Below are 25,522 nucleotides of genomic sequence, written 5' to 3' on the forward strand. Positions count from 1 at the left end.
CATGTCTTCTTGTCAAAAAAGAAAGAATCCTGTCACAGGAAAAGCAACTTTACATTTTATATTATACAGGATATTTCCCTATGAATATACAGACTATGAATATAAATAAAGCTCATCAATACTTCTATATGCAAATTAAGTATCTTAGTGGGGTGTTTGAGTGAAGGTGTTAAACTTCCTCTTCCTTATTAGAAACATGTCACTCCCAACTGTGGAGTTTATGTAGTGACTTGACAATAAATTATATTTTTAAGGATGTAGTGTATTTCTTTTTAAATGTCTTAAAAACCATCACTAAAATTGTCTTCATATTCTATAAATGTCCAAACCAGCAGGGTGAATGTTCTAGCACTAACTATGGAAGATGGCTTGTACTGATTACCTAGACCCATAACATGTACAGTAAATCAGCAAAATCAGCAGGACCACAGTGTTACTATAGGATAGCTTACCCGGGTTTAAAGGATATGTATTTCTCCTGAACTGACTAGAGCTGTTACAGTTCAAAGCCACAGTACACACAGGCAGAATGGACTTTAATATGCACATAGGTAGTGCAGTTAGAAAGGTATGTACATTCCTTGTATTCTAGTACCTTCATATAATTAAGTGAAAAAAAATATTAAAAAACATAGCTAGTTAGCATTACCCATTCCGGTAGTAGTCCTACAAACCCTTAAACCGGAAGTGTTTCCTCTGCAGTCAGTAAGCACCACAGTCTTCAGTGCCATATTTCCAAGCCAGCGTTGTGATGCATCTACCTGAGTTCTCTTGGCTGTGGGTGAAGGTGACCTTCATTCACAATTTCCCCGCTTTCATGTATGTGGGGATAGACCCACGCTGGGTCAACCCTTCAAACCTTTTATAGGTATAATTGAGAAAAACCCAGTCTTTGGATTTGTAGTCAGGTTCTGTGGTATTTGGCACTAGAGAGGAAAAAGGAACCATGGGCAAAAAAACTGTCATTAGTGAACTATCATCACCTTCAACTTCTGAATGACAACTTATTATAAAACTCTCTTACCTGGCTGTAAGATATCAGATTCAGGGAAGTCATCAAAATTTGAAGTGTCATCAATACTTTTTATTTCTATAGGGATTGCTGCTGGCCTTTCCCTATAAAAACAGGGAGCAAACAGCCATGATGAGGCGCTCTTTAACTCTTTAATAGTTCAACGAATAACTCTTGAAAATTCCGCATGCTGTTTTATGAATATTAGAAAGGCCAAAGACATTTAATGTGAACTTGAGAATAAGAAAGTAGATTTCAAACTAGTATAGTATAATTTTTTAATATATTTCATTTAATTGGAATTTTTATTGTATTTTTATAAAAAAATATTCTCATTCTATCAATCTATCTATCTATCCATCCATCCATCCATCCATCCATCCATCCATCCATCCATCCATCCATCCATCTATCATCTGTCTATTCTGGCAATAGTAGGGTTTGAACTTAGGTTTGTATAGCAAGCGCTCTACCATTTGAACAATATCTCCAGCTGGTTTTATTCAGTTATTTTTCAAATGGAGTTCTGAGTTTTGCCCAGGACAATCCTGGATCATGATCCTCTTATTTATGACTCTCATGTAGTTGAGATAATAAAGGAATACCACCATACTTAGCTTTATAGGTTACGTTGCTTTTTTTGTTTGTTTGTTTTGGTGCTGGTCCTGTGTGCTGTCTCTGAGCTTTTTATGCTCAAGGCTGGCACTCTACCACTGGAGCCACAGCTTCCTTCACTTCCAGCTTTTTTAAAAAAAAAAAGGGGGGGGGGGGAAGGGAGCGGTAAGGATTGGGTGGAGGGCAGGGGGAGGATGGGAAGGGAGGGGAGGAGGAAACAAAGGAGGAGGCTACAATGCTTGATAAGAAATGTACTCATTATCTTGACCATGTAATTGTAACCCCTCTGTACAGTATTTTCACAATTAAAAAAAAGATTGGGGGGGCCTGGGAAGGTGGCGCAGTGGTAGGTAGAGTGCTTGCCTCGCATGTATGAGACCCTAGGCTCGATTCCTCAGCACCACATAAGCAGAAAAAGCCTGAAGTAGTGCTGTGGCTCAAGTGGTAGAGTGCTAACCTTGAGCTGAAGAGCTGAGGGACAGCGCCCGGGCTGAGTTCAGGCCCCACGACCAGCAAAAAAAAAGAGAGAGAGAGAACCATAAATTCTGGATATTTGAGCTTTAACCCTTCTGGTCATCAACTATCAGTATGAACTTGGACAAGCAAGTCCCTGTTTTGTGACTGCTCTCTGATTATAAAACTGAGAGACTGGATTGGTAGTCTTCAAACATCTTTCCAACCTTAAAAAGTGGGATACAGGGGCTGAGAAGGTGGCTCAGTGGTAGAGCGCTTGCCTTGCATGCATGAGGCCCTGGGTTCGATTCCTCAGCACCACATAAGCAGGGAAAAAAAGCCTGAAGTGGTGCTGTGGCTCAAGTGGTAGAGCGCTACCCTTGAGCTGAAGAGCTGAGGGACAGCACCCAGGCCCAGAGTTCAGACCCCACAACGGGACCCAAAAAAAAAAAAAAAAAAGTGGGCTACAATAGTAGTAAGATATCAATGAAATGATCTAAACATGCTTTAATAACCATATACATTCAGCAGCTAAGAGTTAGGACTTAGGCTGGGAGTGTGGCTCAGTGGTAGAGTGCGTGCCTAGCATGCATGAAGACCTGGGTTCAATTCCTCAGCACCCCATAAAGAGAAAAAGCCAGAAGAGGCATGGTGGCTCAAGTGGTAGAGTGCTAGCCTTGAGCAAAACAAGCTCAGGGACAGCGCCTATGCCCTGAGTTCAGGCTTGGGGAAAAAAAATAAAAAAAGAGGACTCTAGCTAGCCTTGAACACAAAGTACAGGGTCAGTGCACAGGCCTCGAGTTCAAGTACTAGGACTGGCAGAAGTAAATAAGTAAATAAAGTTGTAAGCTGCCTCAAAACTAAAAAGTTAGGATTCTAGACAGGCACCAGCAGCTCACACTTATAATCCTAGCTACTTGGAAATTGAGATCTGAGGATCCTGGTTCAAAGTCAGCCGAGGTAGAAAAGTCTATGAGACTCTTATTTCCAATGAACCAGCAAAACTGGAAGTGAAGGTATGACTCAAGTGGTAGACTATCAGCCTTAAGGGAAAAAGCTAAGTAAGAGTGTGAAAGTATTGAGTTCAAGGGGCTGGGAAGATGGCTCAGTGGTAGAGCGCTTGCCTTGCATGCAGCAGGCCCTGGGTTCGATTCCTCAGCACCATATAAACAAAAATAAAAAAGCTGGAAGTGGCGCTGTGGCTCAAGTGGTAGAGTGCTAGTCTTGAGCTGAAGAGCTGAGGGATAGCGCCCAGACCCAGAGTTCAGGCCCCATGAACGGACCCCAAAAAAAAAAAAAAAAAAAAGGTGAAAGTCTTGAGTTCAAGTCTCTCCACCAACACACACATCACTAACAACAAAAACCTGACTTAGTAACATTGTAACAGTGTTGCTTCTTGCATTATATCAGACAGAAATAGAGGTAAATTACCCACTAAATCTAGAAACCATTCTGATTCAAAATCTAGGAACATACCTGATATGTCCCCAGTCTACACCTTCAAAAAAAGGATGCCCTTTTATTTCTTCTACTCCATTATTCCCAATTCTGTTTTCAGAATCAATACAAAATCTAGAGCAAAAAAAAAAAAAAAAAAAAGTTTAAATTACATTTAAAGCACTGAAGTTGCATTATTTTGTAAGGTTTAGGTTTTTTTTAAGCATTACAATTATTTTCTGTTTACTGACGTTTTAACTATCTTTATTGTGGAAAATGGCATTATTCAGGAATATGATTTAAATATTTTGAAGCCATTTCTTTCTGATTGCCTATAATAATATTCTAGATACTATACTGATAAAATGCGAAGTATTTTAGGGCTATTTTTTCCACTTGAAGAAATTCCAAAGTCAAATACCCTTAATAAATTCAATTTTTTTCATTTTTCCTTTTTTCTGGTGTGTGTGTGCATGCATGTATGTGTGTACGTGTGGGTGTGCACTATGTATATACGAACACTGATACTGGGATTGAACTAAGGGCCTGGGCAATGTCCTCAGCTTTTTTGTTCAATGGTGGCATTATACCACTTGAGTTACAGTTCCACTTCCAGCCTTTTGCTGGTTCCCACCCAGGCTTGCTTTCATGTGATCCTCAGATCTCTGCCTCCCAAGTAGCTAGGATTACAGGTATGCAAAAGCAGAATGGATACATCAAAGATCATGTTCCATCTTGAATATTTTATATAATATCTACCAATCATCTAATTTTACAAGTTACCCCAATATTTGTTCTTTGCAGCCACACAAAACTGTACCAAACACCACTTCTTGGTTGATGAAAAGAATGGAAATTTTGCTTGCATTTCATACATAGACTCCCCCCCCCCCCCTTTCTCTTCAATAGCACTGCGTCATTACATTTTTATTTTTATTTATTTTTTTTTGTCGGTCATTGGGGCTTGAACTCAGGGCCTGGGTACTATCCCTGAGTTTTTTTGCTCAAGGCTAGCAATCTACCACTTTGAGCCACTGTATCACTTCTGGTTTTCTTTTGTTTAACTGGATAGGAGTCTCATGGACTTTCCTTCCCAGGCTGGCTTTGAACTTCGAGTCTTAGATCTCAGCCTCCTAAGTAGTTAGGATTTTAAGTGTGAGCCAGTAGCACCTGGCTATGACCTTTTGCTTTTAAAAAATATCTGCAACTATGTAAGAACCTTTCCATCTTAAAAAAATTTTTTTTCAGCCGGGCGCTGATGGCTCACGCCTGTAATCCTAGCTACTCAGGAGGCTGAGATCTGAGGATCGCAGTTCAAAGCCAGCCAGGGCAGTAGAGACCGGGCAGTAGAGACCGTGAGACTCCTATCTCCAATAAACCACCAGAAAACCGGAAGTGGCACTGTAGCTCAAGTGGTAGAGTACTCGCCTTGAGCTGAAGAGCTGAGGGACAAGCGCCCAGGCCCAGAGTTCAAGCCCCACGACCGACAAAAAAAAAAAAAATTTTTTTCAATTCCCTAAATTAGCTCTTTTTCCTCTTCCCACATTTTCCCTGTGGACTTCCTTTTAGGAAGCTGGCCTATATAAATCAATGACATTCTCTCTCCCCCTACAAAAATGAAACAGATACTTGACCAGTGAGGTTTTAGGACACCCTAAGGTACTCCAAGAATTTAACCACTAACCTGAGAATTAAATCCTTAGCTTTCTCAGAGATAGGTACTTCTGGAGGAAATACTAGCGTTTCTTTCCAGTTCATCACTTTTCTGTATGTTTCTTGAGGTGTTTCAGAACAGAAAGGTGGATAGCCTACATAGTAAGAAAAACAAAGGTTCCATCAACTTTCATGATCAATTAAATTACATCTACCAAAGACTTGCCACAACAAAACAACCCTGAATACTTTGATAACAATAAAGTAACGCTAACATTTATAGTTATTTATTTATTTATTATGTATTTTTGCCAGTCCTGGGGCTTGAATTCAGAGCCTGGGCACTGGCTCTGAGCTTCTTTTGCTCAAGGCTAGCACTCTACTACTTGAGCCACAGTACCCCTTCCAGCCTTTTCTGTTTATGTGATACTGAGCAATCGAACACAGGGCTTCATGCATGCTAGGCAAGCACTCTACCACTAAGCTACATTCCCAGCCCACACATTTATAATTTTATGAGTGATATATCAATAATGGATTTAGGGTATCCATCCTCTCAATTCACCTGAAGAGCCAAAGTTGTTTTTTTTTTTTTTTTGGTGTTGGTACTGAGGCTTGAGCTCTCCCCCCCCACTCCCACTCCTTTTTTTTTTTTTTTGCCAGTCCTGGGGCTTAAACTCAGGGCCTGGGCTCTGTCCCTGAGCTTCTTTTTGCTCAAGGCTAGCACTCTACTGTTTGAGCCACAGCAACACTTCCGACCATTTCTGTTTATGTGATAATGAGGAATCGAACCTGGGGTTTCATGCATGCTAGGCAAGTACTCTACCACTAAGCTACATTCCCAGCCCAAGGTTTGAGCTCTTGCTTAGCTTTTTCACTCAAAGCTAGCACTCTACTCCTTGAACCTTAAGTGTCTTATCAGTTGTCTAGGATTATAGGTTATGACCACTGGGAACCAGCTGAGGTTAACCAACTTTGCTTCTTGCAACAGGACCTGGTATTTATCATTATGTCCATAACACTGAGAAGGTGGAAGTGAATTTAAAATAGTGCAGCTATTTTTGTCCATATCTGTAAATAGGTTCAAACAATAGCACTCAAAAGAAATGTCCACACTGTGTATATAAATTAAGAACAGAACATACCTATTAACATTTCATACATTATGACTCCCAGAGACCACCAATCACACAGTTTGTTATAACCAGTCTGCATGAACACCTCTGGCGCAATATAATCTGGTGTCCCAACTGTGGAGTATGCCTGCAAAAGAACAGCTTTTTAAACCGGCATTCTGTGTGTGTGAGAGTATGAGTATGTGTGCCAGTACTGGGGCTTGGACTCAAGGACTTAGCTTTTTTGCTTCAATGCTGACATTCTACTACTGGCTTTTTGCTGGTTAATTGGAGATAAGTCTCATGGACATGCTTGCCCAGGCTGGCTTCAAATCATGACTCTCAGATCTCAGCTTACTAAGTAGCTGGGATTATAGGCATGAGCCATGGGTGCTTGGCTTCAAACAAACGATTGAAAAAAAAAAAAAATAACACTAGACAAGAAAGTCACTCCCCCCCACCCCTCAGTCTTGGGGCTTTAACTCAAGGCCTAGGTATTATCCCTGAGCTTCTTTGTGCTCAAGGCTAGCGTTCTACCACTTGAGCCACAGCACCACTTCCAAGGAAGTAGATTTTTTGACTAATATATTTTCCATGTTTATCAAATGTAAGGTTTAGTGATGGTACTGAGTAAGATAAGATGCTATAGAAATGTGATTTCTCTCCTATAAGAAGCTCAAGTAAGCTGGGTGCTATTAGTTCATGTCTGTAATTCCATTCAGGTAGGCTAGTACTCTAACACTTGAGCCACACCTTTACTTCTAGCTTTTCTGGTGGTTAACTGGAGATGAGTCTCAGACTTTTCTCCCCATACTGGCTTTGAACCATGACCCTCATGTACCTAGGATTTCAGGCTGGTGACTAGTCTTTTTTTGTTTTAATTCTTAATTCCCATAAAATCCTACAAAAATTCTATCTTTAAGGCAGTTGTTTTCAATAAGGGGTCCTAACTGTTTGAAAATATGTGACAGCAGATTCTGTCATCTCTATGACTACGTGACTGTAATTAGTGGGCAGAGAAACTTTCCTACTCCAAATACCAATACATTACTCTTGACTTCTCCCTTGGGAAACACCAATATGAGCACTTACCATCTGTTAACACTCTGTCATCTGTTAATTCTACTGCCATATTTTTGTTTTGCTTTGTAGATAGGGTCTCAACTATGAAGCCAACGCAATCTCCTGAATGCTGGGATGTGCCAACATGTCAGACCCCTACCACACCATTCACCTATTATAAGTATGAAATACAGCAATTCTTTTCTCAACTATAAAATCTAATCTAAAGCAGATACACTTAAAGGGAAAATGTTTTTCACCTTCATGCAGAACTTGATGTTTAAAAACAACTCTGAACTGAACTGAACTGAACAAAAGGACGGTGAGACTGAGGCCAGCCTTAGTGGCATGCTGAGTCTATTACATGTAAAAAAACAAGCTATGACCCTGGAAAGATTTTCTAGCATAGTTTGTAATTACTTGGATTAGTGAGAAAATGAACTCAATGATCCAGAAGCCATTTATATTTTTTGTTTTGTTTTGTTTTGGTCATGCAGCTTGAACTCTCTGGGCCTGGGTGCTGTCCCTGAGCTTTTCAGTTCAAGACTAACACTCTACCATTTAAGCCACAGCGCCACTTCTGGTTTCTAGTGCTTTAGTGGAGATAAGAGTCTCACAGATTTGGGCTGATGTTGAACAGTGATCCTCAGATCTCAGCCTCCTGAGTAGCTAGGGATACAGGAGTGAGCCACAGGTGCCCGGCTCATTTATATGGTTTTAATGGGTGTTAAGAGTATTATTTGAATTAGTACCTTTTCATCACTTGGTTGAACAAATGTTTCTAAAGTATCTATATGTATTCGGCATTGAATAAAAAAAAAAAAAAAACGAGGAAAACAAAATCAAAAGGCACATTACATTCTTGGGTGACAGAGATGTACTCACTACCTCACTTAGAAAATATTAACCCCTCTGTACCTTTATAATAACAATAAAAATACATTTAGTTTTTTCCATTTAATTTTTCATTTTCATTTTTAATTTTTTTCTAAAGGCACATTCCTAATCTTAAGAATATCAGCAACTGGCTGGGTACTGGTGGCTCATGCCTATTAAGCCTCCCTACTCAGGAGGATCAAGGTTCAAGCCAGCCCTGCCAGACAAAACTGAGAGACTCCTATCTCCTCAACCAAGTGGAGGTAGAACACCAGCTTTGAAGAAAAAAACTAAGTGACAGTGCCCAAGCCCTGGTTTCTATCCACAGTATGGGTGCAAACACTCATATATAAAATGTGGCTGACTCACCAACTGTCTCCTGTTCTTCTTCCATGTTTCCGCTTTCCTCTTGGAGTTCATGTTCTGAAATGCTAATTTCAACAGGACAAAATTGTCATCATAAGGGGAAAACTCTCACCAAAACCCCAAATCACACAGCCAGACAGCCAGACACACATACATATATAACACATGGATCAATTTAGGGAGCAGAGAGAGGAAGAAAACTTCTGTTCTTAATAGTATTGAATTAAAGCAGCTATATTTTAATTGGAAGAGGTGAAAAAAGTAACAAAGCAAACTTACAGAAGTCACTTGGTGGGTTGTGTGTGAGATTTCTGTAGAATTCTGTCCTGTGAGCTTTCTTTAACCCCGTGCATAAACCAAAATCAGATAACTTTACATGTCCCTAAAAATAAAAAGTCCCAGTAACACCAGATTATATATTAACATTGAAAATAGCAACTAAAAACAAAAACATCTTATTAGAAACTCTTCTTTTAGAATGTATTATAAAAATTCTTAGCTCAGAACTCATATTGGCTGGGACCTGGTGGCTCAGGCCTACACAGGAAGATAAGATCTGAGGATCCTGGTGGGAAGCCAGTCAGTCCAAGACAAATCAATGAGATTAGTATCTCCAACAAACCAGCTAAAAAGCTAGAAGTGGAGATGTGGCTGAAGTGGTAGAACACTAGCCTTAAATGAAAAAGATAAGGGACAGGGCCCAGGTCCTGAGTTCAAGCCCCAATAAGAAAAAAGAACTCATCATGGTGAAAATGCAAAATTATAAAACATCTCAGGATGATGATTTTAAAAAGTAGGAAACAGACAAAACAGGAGTCATATCCCCATGGTGTCCTTCCCCTCCAATCCTATCTTACTACATCATTCTATGAAACAATGTAGTTTACCAATGTCTGAAATTGTGGGTGACCATTTTCAACCAAACTACCAGCTCTATTATTCTGTAAAACAACAGCAGAGCCTAATAAGCCTCTAGTTGAGTCACGTGCCTTGGCATCCAATAAAAGGTTGTCTGGCTTAATATCTCGATGAATAAAACCCAACTGGTGGATTGCATCTATTGCTAGAACAGTCTCTGAAATGTAGAACTGTGTTTCCTCTTCTGACAAGGTATCCTTCTTCATTAACAATGTCATCATGTCACCTAAATAAAGGAAGGTACCATGTTAACTGAAAAGGCCTTGAAGGGAAAAATATGCTGCAAAAGTTTGTGTATGAGTGTGTGAATGTGTGGGTGTATGTGTTTGTGCACATGTACCAGTACTAGGGCTTGAACTCAGGACCTGGGCCCTGTCCCTCACCTTTTTTACTCAAGGTTGGGGCTCTATCACTTGAGCCATAGCTCCACTTCTAGCTTTTTTTTATAGGCATGAGCTGCCTTTGACCTGCTTTTTTCTATGTTTGACTTGGCACTTCATGGTCACACTTATAACCACTTGTGGGATGTCACATGTAATGGCTCTGGGACAGAGTATCAAATCAAATTAGAGCAGATCTGATCATCTACAAGTCAGTCTTCAGAATAAATTGATGAAGGTAAATGCCAAATTGTGCAAAAGAATCAGAATATCTAGATACATTCCCTTCTGAAGTTTCAAATACAGCCTGAAATGGGCACTGGTGGCTCAAGCCTGTAATCTTAGCTATTCAGGTGGTTAACATATTAAGATCAAAGCTCAGGCCAGCCTAGGAAGACAAATCCAAGAGATACTTTTATCTCCAATTATGCAGCAAAACACCAGGAAGTAGAGGTATGGCTTAAGTAGTAGAGTGCCAGCCCTGAGCAAAAGCCAACCAAGAATACAATTACGTGAATTCAAGTCCCAGTTCTGGCATATAGAAACAAATAGCTGAGCTTATTAGTCCAAGTAATATAGTGTATCAGCCCACTAAAAAAGTTACTTCTAAACATTCTTTTATTTTCAAGTTTTTTTTCTTTAAAAAAGGAAATGTTTTAACTACTATAAACCCTAATATAGTTCTAACACACAACTGGCAACTGATAACTTTTTTAATATATGCTTTAAGTCTTGAAAAACATAATATGCAAGTCAGGTACTGATGACTCATGCCTATAATCCCACTTACTCAGGGGCCAAGATCTGAAGACTGAAGTTTAAAGCCAGCCCAAGCAAAGAAAAAAAAAAAAAAAAAAGCCATGAGACTCATCTCCAATTAACTACCAAAATGTTAGAAATGGAGCTGTGACTCAAGTTGTAGAACTCAGCCTTGAGCAAACAAGCTCAGGGACAGTGTCTGGACCCTGAGTTCAAGCCCTAGTAGGGCACACAAAATATATAATAATAATATAATAATCATAATAATAATATATAGAAGGATTCTTTTTCCTCCATTCCCACTTTATTCCTTCCCCCCCCCCCCCCCCAGCAGAGCAATGATAGATGGATTTGGTTTGGTGTATATCCTTCCAGCTTACTAGTTTTTGTTTTTGTGCTGGTCTTGGGGCTTGAACTCAGGGCCTGGGCTTGGGCACTGACCCTGAGCTTTTTTGCTCAAAGTGAACACTCTACCCCCTGAGCCACAGTTTCACTTTTGACTTTTTTTTGGTAGCTTACTGGAGATAAGAGTCTCATGAACTGTACTGCCAGGGCTGGCTTTGAATTGCCATCCTCAGATCTCAGCCTCTGAATAGCAAAGAATTACCAGTGTTAGCAAAGATTACCAAGATTCTGGCAGCCAGCTCTTCCTCCTTACTTTTAAATTTTGCTTTCATATACATATTAATCTATAAATGTATACTCTTGCATGTTCTTTAAATTGTAAAATGGGGAAAGGACCGGAATAAAAACTTTTAAGATTCCATGAGTAAGAAAAGTCTGATAACCAAAGGAGAGACTGCATTTGGAAGAACACTACAAACCTCACCACAGAAAAAGATAGCCAGACATGTGGTAAAACAGAAAGGTAACAGAGTTAATTAAACCATTTGTATTTCTGCTTGGTGGAATTAGCAGAAACCAAGGCCTCCTCCTCCACAAGGTAACCCAGGCAACCTTGAACTGGCAAACTTAGTTGTGGGTCAAATCCAAACCACCAGAAAGTTTTAAACCCCACTGTAGGAATTCTATGGACCAATGACTTCCCCAGCATGACAGGTAAGCATTAGACAAGAAACCCATTGCTCCTCATATCACAAAGAGTAGCAAGGAGGTGCCATATTGAGAGTGAGCCTCCTGTTAGAGACTGACATAACTGGAGAAGTTGAACACCCAGGAAATGGTGGCTCATATGGGTGAGCTAAGAAGATAAAGCAACAAGGAACTGTTGTGAAGGAACTGATTGACAGTCAGTAGCCCTGAGCATCACTGCAGAAATAACACCAAACCTATAAATAGCAGAGTGCTCACTGCCAGGTGGACCTGAGAGATCGAAGCACAGGACCTGGGACACACCTTCAGGCAGACCCTGGTACAAAACTGAACCAAGATGATATAAGCCACATACACAGATCTATAAAAAGCAATGAAATTGAAAAATCTTCCAAGAAAAGCCTCTGGCAGAATCTCTGCCAACTTCCGCCAGACCTTTAACAAAAAACTAACACCGGTACTCCTCAAATATTTCCATGAAATGGATAGGGAAGCATCATACCAACATTATTCTAATGAAGTCATTTTATTACATTCATTCAAAAACTGGACAAGAACATGATAACAAAAGAGGATGTAGACCAATCTCCAATGAACACACACAAAAGTTCTCAATATACTTGCAAACCAAATACATCAACATATTAAAAAGATCAAGCTGTATGCTGGTGGCTCATATCTGTAATCCTAGTTGCTCAGAAGGCTGAGATCTCAACATCATAGTTCAAAGCCAGCCTTGGCAGGAAAGCCTGTGAGACCCTCATTTCCAATTAACCACCAAAAATAGCTGGAAGGAGAGCAGTGGCTCAAAGTGATAGAATGCTATTCTTGGGCAAAAAAACCAAGGGCTAGTGTCTAGTCTCTGAATTCAGGTCCCAGTACTAACACAAAAAATAAGAAAAAGAAAAAACTATCATACACCAGGGTTAGAAGTGTGGCCCAGGTTGTAGAACATCAGACAATTAGTGAAAGAATCAGATATTGAGTTCAAGTTCTAGTCTTACACAAAAATAAATACATATCAAATACCATACTCAAAACTGGTTTCATTTCAGGGAAATGATATAGCACAAAACCAGAATGAAGGATAAAAATCACTTAATTACCTCAATTAATGAGAAAAACTTTGGACAAAATTCAGCATCCTTTTATGATAAAAATTCTGAAGAAGCTAGGAAAAGAAGCACTATAACTGAACATAGTAAAGGCTGTATATCACAACCTCATAGCTAACATCATACTAAACAGGAAAAAATTATTCCACAAAATCTATCAGCACTTTGGGCAATGTAACAATAAAATCAACATACGTGAAAAAAAAACCCAAAGGGAGTTCTTCTTTATAGCAGCAATAAGCAGGCATTAGAAAAACAATTCCATTCACAATAGCCTCAAAAACAAACACCTAAGTATAAACTTAACCAAAGAAGTAAAAGACTTTTGTGATTAAAACTACACAACCTGAAATTGAAGACAGAAGATGGAAACATTTCTCAAGTTCATGGAAAACTGACACACTACAGAAAGCAATCTACAGATTCAATATATCCTCACCAAAATCCCAGGTCATTCTTCACAGAAATCAAAGTATTATTCTTAAAATTCACTTGACACCATAAAAGACCCTGAACACCCAAAGTAATACTGATTAAAAAGAGCAATGCTGGAGGTATCACAGTATCAGACTTCAAATCATAACAAAAACAGCTTGGTACTGCATAGAAACAGACACAAATACCAACGGAACAGACTAGAAGACTCAGAAATAAAACCTCACAAATATAGCTATCTGATTATTGACAAAGGAGCCAAAAGTATATTGGAGAAATGACAGCCTCTTCAACAAATGGTGCTAGAAAACTGATCATCTATTAGACTACCTTTCATCCTGCAGAAGAAAAATCAACTCCAAATGGATTGAAGATCATGATATAAGACCTGAAATCTTGATTACTACAGGCCACCTATAGTAATCTGTTTATTGAATAGGATTCCAACTACCCAGATATAAGAACAATAAAAGACAAATGACAATAGTACTAACTGGACTGGGGCTGGGAAGGTGGCTCAGTGGTAGAGCGCTTGCCTTGCATGCATGAGGTCCTGGGTTCAATTCCTCAGCACCACATAAGCAAAAAGAAAAAAGCTGGAAGTAGCGCTGTGGCTCAAGTGGTAGAGTGCTAGCCTTGAGCTGAAGAGCTGAGGGACAGCGCCCAGGCCCAGAGTTCAGCTCCCCGACTGGACCCAAAAAAAAAAAAAAAAAGTACTAACTGGATACTTGTGGATAACTTGTGGTGGGAATGGGAGGGAATATGTAACTACCCCCCCTCTGTACATCACTTTTATAATAACAATTTAAAAAATAAAAATAAAATAAAGGACAAATGAGAATAAAAAATTTAAATTTCTGCACATCAAAAAGGGCAATTACTGGGGCTGGGAAGGTGGCTCAGTGGTAGAGCACTTGCCTTGCATGCATGAGGCCCTGGGTTCGATTCCTCAGCACCACATAAGCAAAAAGAAAAAACAAAAGCTGAAAGTGGCGCTGTGGCTCAAGTGGTAGAGCGCTAGCCTTGAGCTGAAGAGCTGAGGGACAGCGCCCAGGCCCAGAGTTCAGGCCCCACGACCAGACCTCCCAAAAAAAAAAAAAAAGGGCAATTACTAGAATCAAGATACAGCTAACTTGCTGGGACCTGGTGGCTCACATCTGTAATCCTTACTACTCAGGAAACTGAGATTTGAGGAGGTTTGAAGCTACCCAGGCAGGAAGTCCATGAGACTATTATTTCCAATTAACCAGCAAAAAAATCAGGAAGTGGAAGTTGGCTCAAGTGCATCAGCTTTGATGGAAAAATCAAGCAAGAGCAAGCGGCCCGGAGTTCAATCCCCAGTACTAACATATACACAACACATCAAAACAAAACAAAAAAGATACAATTCACAGGATGGGAAAAAAATATCTGCCAAGTATTCAGTGGATTATTATTAATATCTAGATTAATATCTAGAATAATACAGCAAAAGAACAGATAATCCAATTGATAGGTAAATGAAATGTACAGCTTTCAAAAAATAAATACAAGTGGCTAATACATAGAAAAAAAATGTTTGACATCCTTGCATTTTACAAATGACAACTATACTAAGATTCTGTCTCATCTCTGTAAGAACGACAATCATCAAGAAAACAAAAAAAAGACAAATGCTGAAGAGGATGATGGGATGGGAAAAAGGCACATTCATACACTATTGGTAAGAGTGTATGCTACTGCAACCACTATGGAAATAAGTATGGAGGTTCCTCAAAAGGCTAAAATAAACCTATTTTATGATCTATTATATCACCCCTGGGCATTCATGCAAAGCAAAGTAAATCAGTATATAAGAAAGAGACCTGTTGCCGGGTACAGGTGGCTCACGCCTGTAATCCTAGCTACTAAGGAGGCTGAGATCTGAGGATCATGGTTCAAAGCCAGCCAGGGCAGCAAAGTCTGTGAGACTGTTATCTCCAGACTCTTAACCACCAGAAAACTGGAAGACTCTTAACCACCAAAAAATTGCACAGTGGCAAGTGCTAGAGCGCTAGCCTTGAGCTGAGGACAGTGCCCAGGCCCACAGTTCAAGCTCCATGATCAACACACACACACACACACACACACACACACACACACACACACGCACACGCACACGCACACGCACATGCACACGCGCACACGCACAGACACACAAAGAGACCTGCATACTCAAGTTTATTGCAACTCTGTTCTCACAACAGATAAACTGTAGAATCAACTGTTCTGAATAACTCGATAAATGGACAAAAAAAACTATGGTGTGTGCGTATAGTGTGGAGTATTACTGAGCCATAAATGAAAATGCTGTCATTTGCAGGAAAATGAATAAAACTAAATCACCATGTTCAATGAGATAAGCCAAGCTTAAAAAGCCAAATATTTGCTGGGCGCTAGTGGCTCACACCTTAATCCTAGCTACTCAGGAGGCTGAGATCTGAGGATCACAACTTGAGGCCACACAGAGCAGGAAAATCTATGAGACTCTTTCTTTTCCAATTAACTACCCAAAAAGCCAAAAGTGAAATTGTGGCTCAAGTGGTAGAGTGCGTTGAGCACTAAAGTTCAGGGATAGCATTCAGGCCTTGAGTTCAAGCCCAAGGAGACAGACAGACAGACACACGCACACACACCCCTACCTCTCACAAATGCGGTTGGAAAAATAGAGGAGATTAGAGGGGAGGAATAGAAATATGGTGGAGGACATGAATGAATTTGTTCCAAGTGTACTATGTGCATGTATGGAAATACAACAATGCATAATATGAAACCCCCTCATATCACAAATTTGTTAATTCAAAATAAAATAATAACAGTAAAATTACATAAATGGTGTCACTGTATGATTTCACAGATTGTTTTATTTTACTTCACTCTGAGTTTTAATGTTAAAACGAACATAGTTTGTAACTTTTAACTACTCTTAACTATTTCACCATGTAACTATGCTGGATTTTATTTTCCCATCTTCTGAGGGGAACTCATCTTGCATTCAAGTTTTCACTATTATAAATTTAATGTAGCAGTAAACATTCTCTCTCTCTCTTTTTTTGTCAGTCGTGGGGCTTCAACTCTTGGCCTAGGTGCTGTCCCTCAGCTCTTCTGCTCAAGGCTAGCTCTCTACCACTTAAGCCACAGCACTACTTAAGGTTTTCTGGTGGTTAATTGGAGATAAGAATCTCATGGACTTTTCTGTCTGGACTAGCTTTGAACCATGATCCTCAGATCTCAGACTCCTTAGTAGCCAGTATTACAGGCATGAACCACTGGCATCCTGGCTCTCCTAGATTTTTTAAAAATACACTAGGTTTGGCCTCAGGGCCTCTTGATTATAAGCACATCTGCTGGTGCTCCTCCACTTGAGCTTCTGCCCAACTTTTTGCTAGCTTTCTTCCTTTCCTCTCTCTCTCCTTCCCTTCCTCCCTCCCATTCTTTCTTTCTTTCTTTTCTTCCTTCCTTTCTTTCCTTCTTTCCTTTCTTCCTTCCTTCCTTCCTTCCTTCCTTTCTTTCTTCTTTCTTTCTTCCTTCCTTTCTTTCTTTCTTCCTTTGCCAGTCCTGGGGCTTGAACTCATGGTCTGGGCACTGTCCTCAGATCTCAGCCTCCTGAATAGCTAGGATTATAGGTGTGAGCCAGTAGTGCAAGCTTGCTAGTTATTTTCAAGATGGGGTTTCATAGACTTTTCTGTCCAGACTGGCTTTAAACCATGGTCCTCTGGATCTCAATCTGCTGTGTTGCTAGTATTAGAGGTGTGAGCCATTGGCACCCAGTGTTTCTTTTACAGGTCTCTTTTGTACATGTTGGGAATCTCTTGGGAATAACTAATGTATGTGAAGTTCTGGGTTGTAGGACACATGCATTATCAGCTTCATTGGATTTCTCTCCATTAAAGTTAGAAATCTCTGGGCACTGGGGGCTCATGCCAATAATCTTAGTTACTCAGGAGGCTGAGATCTGAGGACAGCAGTTCAAAGCCAGCCTAGGCAGGAAAGTCCGTGAGACTCTTATCTCCAATAAACTACTCAGAAAATGCCAGAAGTGGTGCTGTGACACATGGTAGAGCATTATTCTTGAGCAAAAGAAGCTCTGGGACAGTGTCCAAGCCCAGAGTTCAAGCCTCAAAACCAGCAAAAAAAAAAAAAAAAAAAAAGGAGAAATCAGTTTACAAGAGGCTAGTGACCCCCACAGTCTCACATATACTCAGCATCATAGGAGTACATAGTGCTGGGAATGTGGCTTAGTGGTAAAGTGCTTGCCTAGCATGTCTAGGTTCAATTCCTCAGTACCACATAAACAGAGGTGGAAGTGGCTCTGTGGCTCAAGTGGTAGAGTGCTTGAGGAAAAGAAGCTCAGGGACAATGCCCAGGCCCTGAGTTCAAGCCCTAGGACTGGCAAAAATAAAGAGTTTATAAAGTTTTTGATAATCTGATGAGTGTGGAATGGGATTTATTCATCTTCAATTTGCATTTTCCTGAATGCTGGAGAAGCTTACACATTTCTTCTTTCAACTAACCAATGTATCTCTTCTGTACGTTATTTATTATTTGCCCAGTGGGGTTTTCTCTTTTGGTTTATTGGCTTGTTTTTCTTAACGCTATATTTACAATAGTACCTTGCTTAGAATGGACCCAGACTAGTATATTTAAAATGTGCTGACCTAACTCATCATTCAAAATAAAAGACTCGGAGTAAAAATGAGCATTATTATGGAAGTAAATTCTGAGAAACCATGGCTGTTGTGTAAACCTTCAGAGGAAGGAATGTATACAAGAATCAATGCCATTACTGTATATAAAGATGTGCTCTGCCAGTCAGCCACTGTAATTTACCTCCAGGGAGAAATTCCATGATTAGATAAAGGTTCCTCTTGTCCTGAAAACTGTAAAACATCTTCACCACCCAGGCACCATCTGCTTCCACCAAAATATCTCTTTCTGCTCGGATATGAGCCACCTAGATGAAAATGTATTGAAAAAACTAACACATTACACATTTTTTAAGCTTGTCTTTTAGCCATCTAGTAATATAGGACATCTGGAATTTTAGGAAAAAAATGGAAACACATGTGCTCATGGTCTCATGAAATAGAGAATATCAGGAAATTCCATACTTCCACTTCTGGTTTTTTGCTGGTTAATTGGAGCTAAGAGTCTGTTAGATTTATCAGCCTAGGATGGCTTTGAATTGGGATGCTCAGATCTCAGCCTCCTGTATAGCTAGGATTATAGGTGTGAGCCACAAGGGCCAGGAGTCAGATGTTTTTGAATTATATATTCTTTCTTCAAGGACTAACAAGATTTGATTTTATGCTTTTGAAATATTCTCTTTTTTTGCCGGGGAGAGGGGAAAGAGGGACAGTCCTGAGGCTTGAACTCTGGGCCTGGGCACTGTCCCTGAGCTCTTTTGCTCAAGGCTAGCCCACTACCACTTGAGCCACAGGACTGCTTCTGGCTTTTTCTGGTGGTTAATTGGAGATAAGAGTCTCACAGACTTTCCTGCCTGGGCTGGCTTTAAACAATGATCCTCAGATATCTGATCTCTGTAATCCTCAGATTACAGGCCTTGAAGCCAACAGTGCCCGGCTCACTTTTGAAATTTTCACCATTATGAACTCAGACCAAAAGCATGTAAGAACACATTTGCAAACTGTTCCAGGGTAATAAAATATGATCTACTTAAGACATCATCTAAAGGACTGCATTATTCCTAGTGCAGTAAATGTTGAGATAGCTATGCTCTGCCTAGGCAATTTATCTTCCCCAATTCTTTCTCCTTGATTTTTCTTCCTTCCCCTCAAGATTCTTCCTCATTCTCTACCTCTTCAACAGCCCATCAAAGCAAATTCTGCTAGCTCTTCCTTCAAAATATAAACATTTTTTAATCTAATTTAAATTTTGTATTTCATTTTATTTTGCTGTGCCTATACTGGGGCCTGAACTCAGGAACTGGGCACTGTCCCGTAGCTGTTTCACTCATGGCTGGTACTCTATCAATCACAGAAGCTCCACTTCTGGCTTTTTGGTAATTAAATGAAAATCTGGGCTGGGAAGGTGGTTCAGTTGTAGACCGCTTGCCTTGCATGCATGAGGCCCTGGGTTTGATTCCTCCGCACTACATAAGCAAAAAGAAAAAAGCCAGAAGTGGCACTGTGGCTCAAGTGGTAGAGTGCTAGCCTTGAGCTGAAGAGCTGAGGGACAGTGATCAGGCCCAGAGTTCAGGCCCCACGACTGGACCCCCCTAAAAAAGATGAAAATCTGACTGATAAGCTGGGTGCCAGTGGTTCACATCTGTAATCCTACATACTCAGGAGGATACCAGTTCAAAACAAGCCTGGGCAGGAAAATCTAGGAGATGCTTATGATGTACAATTAATCAGCAAAAAGCCAGAAGTGAAGGTGTGGCTCAAGTGCCAGCCTGAAGCTGAAAAAGGTGTGTGAGGGGCAAGCCCCTGAGTTCAAGATCTAGTATCGGCAAGAGTACATGCATGCACACACACATGCACACACAAACACGTGTGTGAGCACATACACTCACATACCCATAAAAGATTTTTTTTTGTGGGGGGGGGGGGGGGATGGGGGGGGTAGTTGGTTGTGGGGCTTGAACTCTGGGCCTGGGTTCTGTCCCTCAGCTCTTCAGCTCAAAACTAGTGCTCTACCACTTGAGCCACAGTGCCACTTTCGATTTTCTGATGGTTTATTGGAGATAAGAGTCTCCAGCTTGCCAGGGCTAGTTTTGAACCATGATCCTCAGATCTCAGCCTCCTCATAGCTAGGATTACAGGTGTGAGCCACTGGCACCCGGTGAAAAGATTTTGCAATTAGCAAATCTTCAGGAAACAAGTTGTGCTTCTTTGATATGGGATAGGATTGAAAGCTGCTGAATGAAACCTGGTCCTAATTTTCAGTATATTCAAAAAAGAAATTTTTTCAGAAAGCATTATGTTATAGACTGAGTCTCTCCATCCTGGGGTGACTTCATTTGGAGATGGGGCCTCTAAGAAAATAATTATGGCTAAATGAGGTAATAAGGATGAGAATAGGGTCTTTAAGAAGAGACACCAGAATTTCTGAGTGTGCTTGCTCTCTTTTTGCTGGAAAGATCAGGTGAGGATTTCAGAGAAGGTAGCCATCTTCAAGCCAGGAAGAGAGATCTCATTATGAACCAAATCCTACCACAACCTTGGCCTTGGAGTTCCAGTCTCCACACTATGAGAAAGTACATTTCTACTATTTATGCCACCCAGCTTGTGGTATTTTGTCATAATGCCCCAAGCAGACTAATGCACAGATTATAAAATTAAAAGGCATTTTAAATAAGAACTGAAAAACACTACATTAGAAAGCTGTCACAAATTAATTAGTAGATTACAATTGGGTGTGTAGGTTTGTGTCTATAATCCTAGCATTGAGAGGGGGAGAGAAAAGAATCTTGAGTTCCAGGCCAGCCTGAGCAACATAATTTGACCTTTTCTCAATAAAACCACAGCAAAAAAATTTAACAGATTACATAAAAACTGATTTCTTCTAAAAAATTCCAATATAAGCACTTACTCTAAAACACTTAATTGAAACTGGGTGCCCGTGGCTCACACCTGTAATCCTAGCTACTCAGGAGGTTGAGATCTGAGGATCACGGCTGAAAGCCAGCCCAGGCAGGGAAGTCCATGAGACTCTTATCTCCAAAAAAAAAAAAACCACCAGAAAACCGAAAGTGGTGCTGTGGCTCAAGTGGTAGAGCACTAGCCTTGAGCTGAAGAGCTGAGAGATAGTGCCCAGGCCCAGAGTTCAAGCCCACAACCAACAAAAAACAAACAAAAAAACCCCCACTTAATTGTGGTGGTGTTCCTTTGCACTGTAGATATGAAAGAACTCATACCTGTTCTTTTTCAAGCATATCAGCTTTTCTTAATATCTTCATTGCATAGATATGGCCTGTATCTTTCTTCTGGACCAGCCTCACCTAGAAAATAAACTATATATTATAGAAGTAAAACAGTCACACCTATTTGTTCAAGAGTGAAAAGCAGATACCGTTAAAGAAAGTAACAACTTGCCTTTGGTAGCATTCCCAGAATTACATTTTAAACCATTTAGGATACATACCTTCAACAATGATAACTTGAAGAAAAACAGCTTACCTCTCCAAAAGCTCCTCTTCCTATAACTTTCAGAGACTCAAAATCATCCAAGCCCAGCCTGGTCCTCTTGAGCCTTAAGAACTCTGTCTCCTTACGAGCATGTTGTGATCGACGTAATTTTTTCTAAAGAAAAGAGACAATTTAAAAACAGATTTTAAAATAAAACTGAGGTAAAATATTTTAAATCGTATACACTTGTACTATAATCTAGTTATCATAAAATATTCATTAAACACAGAAAGAATAAAACAATCTTAAAACATTTGTGTGCATTTATCTGTGTTTGCTAATTAATGTTATCTATGTATTTATTTTTTTGTCAGTCTTTGGGCTTGATTTCAGGGCCTGGATACTGTCTTTGAGCATTCTAACTCAAGCTTGGTGCTCTACCATTTGAGCCAAAGCTCCATTTCCAGATTTTTGCTGGTTAATTGAACGTAAGATTTTTCTCAGCTTTTTCTGCTCAAGCTGGCTTTGAATCAGGCTCCTCAGAACCTCAGCCTCCTGAGATTTACGAATGTGGACCTTACAGAGTATGTGGCCAAGAATCATTTTTAGTATTTCACCTTAATTAATCTCAATCTTAATTGAGATGAACTAATCTTGAGATTAACTAAGATTAATCTCATTACAATCATTTTTCACCTATGTAACTTACTAACTTAATTCATAAAAGAATTAATGATAAGCTGGGTGCCGGTGGTTCACACCTGTAATCCTAGCTACTCAGGAGGCTGAGATCTGAGGATCACAGTTTAAAGCCAGCCTGGGCAGGAAAGTCTGTGAGACTCTTTTTTTTCTTTTTTTTTTTTTTGTGTGTGTGTGGGGGGGGGGGGGGGGGTCCGGTCGTGGGCCTGAACTCTGGGCCTGGGCGCTGTCCCTCAGCTCTTCAGCTCAAGGCTAGCGCTGTACCACTTGAGCCACAGCGCCACTTCTGGCTTTTTTTTTCTGCTTATGTGGTGCTGAGGAATCGAACCCAGGGCCTCATGCATGCAAGGCAAGCACTATACCACTGAGCCACCTTCCCAGCCCCGAGACTCTTATCTCTAATAAACCACTAGAAAACTGGAAGTGGCGCTGTGGCTCAAGCAGTAGGGCACTAGCCTTGAGCTGAAGGGCTCAGGGACAGTGCCCAGGCCCCAGAGTTCAAGCCCCCCAACCGACCAAACAGAAAAAAAAAAAAAAAGAATTAACGAGTTCACATATAATTCTTTCTTCTATATGCCAATTTAATTATAAAACAATAAGAATTCTGATAGTCAGAAAATTCTGTCAGAAAATCTACTTTGCTTTAATTCTTATTCCCAAGATGGTTCTCTTACAACTACTAAGATTTATGATTCCCAAATCATAATGTTCTAGTTGAATTTACTTTTAGACAAATTTAAACAAACTTATGAATTGACAACAAATTTCCTGAAAATACAGAATTGTAAGAAACATACATAAGCTGGATGCTGGTGGCTCACACCTTAAATTCTAGCTATTCAGGAGGCTGAGATCTGAGGGCTGCAGTTTGAAGCTAACCCAGGTTGTGAACTCTTATTTCTAATTAATTACCATAAAGCCAAAAGTTGAACTGTGGCTTAAATGGTAGACCACTACCCACAAGCAAAAAAGCTCAAACACTGTCTAGGCCCTAAGTTCAAGAACCAATAATGGCACAAAAAAAATCAATAAAATATTCATCACTTTCATATTTGCTTCTACAAAGATTATAAAAATTAAATAACATTGTCAGATATTGGTGGCTCATTCCTGTAATCCTAACTACTCAGGATGGGAGCTGAGGATTGCAGTTTGAGGCCAGCCAGGCAGAAAAATCTGTGAGATTCTTATCTCCAATTAACTACCAAAAAAAGCTGAAATGGAACTGTGCCTCAAATTGTAGAGAAGTAGCCTTGAGTAAAAGAGCTCAGGGACAGTGCCCAGATGCTGAGTTCAAACCCCTGGACAAAAAAAAAAAAAAAATGACATTAATACCTGAGGGTTACAATTAGAATAGGTATTTATTCTGTTGTTCTAAATGTCACTTTTTCTTCCTCACCAAAAATAATTCTGGGAGGGGGTGGGGGGGGGAGAAGAATGGGAAGAGCAAACAAAGGAAGAGGCAACAATGCTTGATAAGAAATGTACTCATTATCTTGCCCATGTAATTGTAACACCTCTGTACAGTATTTTCACAATAAAAAAAAATTCTGGGGTTTTGATAGTTTTTAATAGAGGTAACACAGAATGAGAAACAAAAAACAACAACAAACATTGTGAAAAAATTTAAACACCTGCTCATTTTCAACTGGCTCAATTCAGAAGAAGTCACAATGTCCGTAATGGTTCAGAAATACTGCTCTTAAATTCAGCTGAAATTGGGCTGGGAATGTGGCTCAGCGGTAGAGTGTTTGTATAGCATGCCATGAAGCCCTAGGTTCGACTCCTCAGTACCATATACACAGAAAAAGCTGGAAGTGGAGCTGTGGCTCAAGTGGTAGAGTGCTAGACTTGAGCAAAAGACGCTCAGGCTCAGGGTTCAAGCCCTAAGATTGGCAAAAAAAAATATCAGCTGAAATTAACAGAAACAACTGCACCATCCCTGTGCCTGCCAGTATCTTCTAAACAGAGTTAGGTGAACTATCTAAATACTTAAACATAAGAATAGAATTTCTGATACCTCTAGGAATATTAAAGAAGATGAAATAAAGATATTACATCTTGGATTCAAACACCTAGGTGAACTTATACATTAGTGGTGGAAATTATAGTGGTGTGAAAATAAAAGTTATGTATGCAATTAAAAAGCTTTGACCAATAGCCTTTTGATAGCTGCTGACTACAAAACATAGAGGTACTGTGGAAAATTTGGACAACAAAATGAAACAGAACATTTTTTTGGTAAGGCACCAGGTGGTAACTGGGTGCTGATAGCTCACACCTGTAATCTTAGGTACTCAAGAAGCTAAGATCTGAGGATATTGGTTCAAAACTAGCCTGAGCAGTAAAGTCTGTGCAGCTCTTGTCACTAAATAACTAGCATAAAGTGGGAAGGAGAGGTGTCAAAACACCTTGAGCAAAATAGCTAAGTGAAGCCTTGAGTTCAGTACAGACACAAATCCGTGCGCGCGCGCACATACACCACACGTGCGCGCGCGCGCGCACACACACACACACACACACACCACACACACAAAAATCAGGCAATGAGAATTAACATAAAAATGAAACAAGCATTATTTTCCTAAGAGATATACAGACTTAATAGGTATGTTCTGGGCTTTAAATCTATAAAATAGTTGCATACAATGGAAGTTACAACCATAAGCCGGGCACTGGTGGCTCACGCCTGTCATTCTAGCTACTCAGGAGGCTGAGATCTGAGGATCGTGGTTCAAAGCCAGCCCGGGCAGGAAAGTTCGTGAGACTCTTACCTCCAATAAACCGCTAGAAAACTGGAAGTGGTGCTGTGGCTCAAGCAATAGAGCGCTTGCCTTGAGCTGAAGAGCACAAGGACAGCGCCCAAGCCCAGAGTTCAAGCCCCATGACTGACCCAAAAAAAAAAAAAAAAAAAGTTACAACTATATAATGATAAAAACTAACATTCTACATCAACAGTAAGGAAGATTTTACTTCTTTTTACAAAAAGAAGAAATTAATGGTGTACTCTTTTTTGTTTGTAAGAATTCACAGCCTTAAAGGACTTTGTTTTCAAATTTAAAACTATGACTTCTTGAAAAGGCCACGTGGTGGCAGTATAGTACATGTTCTCCAAGAAGGTAGCAAAAAAGCTTTTGCTTTGTTGACATAACAAAGAGTACAGGCCTGGCCTAGGGGCTCACATGTGTAATCTTTAGTTACTTGGAAAGGTGAGATCTAGGAATCACAATTCAAAGCCATTCTAGGCAGGAAAGTCCATGAGACTTACTTCCAATTAACCATAAAAGGCAAGGAGTAAAGGTGTGGCTCAAGTGACACCATGCTAGCCTTGAGTGAAAAAGCCAAGATCAGAACATCCTGAGTTCAAGCCCCAATACCAGCACCAAAAAACAGAGTTTAGTTAGTATAGGTGCAGAAACTTGTTTAATTTAAAAAGTCTAGCCATAGGGCTGGGAAGGTGGCTCAG

General features: G+C 40.0%; 1 protein-coding gene across 7 annotated transcripts in view; it reads right to left on the reverse strand.

Annotated features, from left to right (window-relative positions):
* Nucleotides 1-502: 502 nt before the first annotated feature.
* The window catches only part of Stk38l (serine/threonine kinase 38 like), a 69,922-nt gene continuing 44,902 nt past the window's right edge, over nt 503-25,522 (reverse strand). For 6 of the 7 annotated variants that reach the window (XM_042677459.1, XM_042677456.1, XM_042677457.1 and 3 more), the window contains 11 exons: nt 21,409-21,531; nt 21,147-21,230; nt 18,098-18,221; nt 9,579-9,733; nt 8,869-8,971; nt 8,593-8,654; nt 6,316-6,433; nt 5,202-5,325; nt 3,557-3,652; nt 1,025-1,116; nt 503-926 (listed from right to left, as the gene is read on the reverse strand). In XM_042677459.1, the coding sequence (XP_042533393.1) occupies nt 799-926; nt 1,025-1,116; nt 3,557-3,652; nt 5,202-5,325; nt 6,316-6,433; nt 8,593-8,654; nt 8,869-8,971; nt 9,579-9,733; nt 18,098-18,221; nt 21,147-21,230; nt 21,409-21,531 (1,209 nt within the window). In that variant the 3' untranslated portion in view covers nt 503-798. Of the gene's footprint in view, nt 927-1,024; nt 1,117-3,556; nt 3,653-5,201; nt 5,326-6,315; nt 6,434-8,592; nt 8,655-8,868; nt 8,972-9,578; nt 9,734-18,097; nt 18,222-21,146; nt 21,243-21,408; nt 21,532-25,522 lie in introns of those variants that run through there. The other variant, XM_042677463.1, reaches the window with a different exon arrangement.

Source organism: Dipodomys spectabilis, unplaced genomic scaffold, assembly GCF_019054845.1.
Source record: "Dipodomys spectabilis isolate Male_0828 unplaced genomic scaffold, ASM1905484v1 ptg000039l, whole genome shotgun sequence".
Lineage (NCBI taxonomy): Eukaryota > Metazoa > Chordata > Mammalia > Rodentia > Heteromyidae > Dipodomys > Dipodomys spectabilis.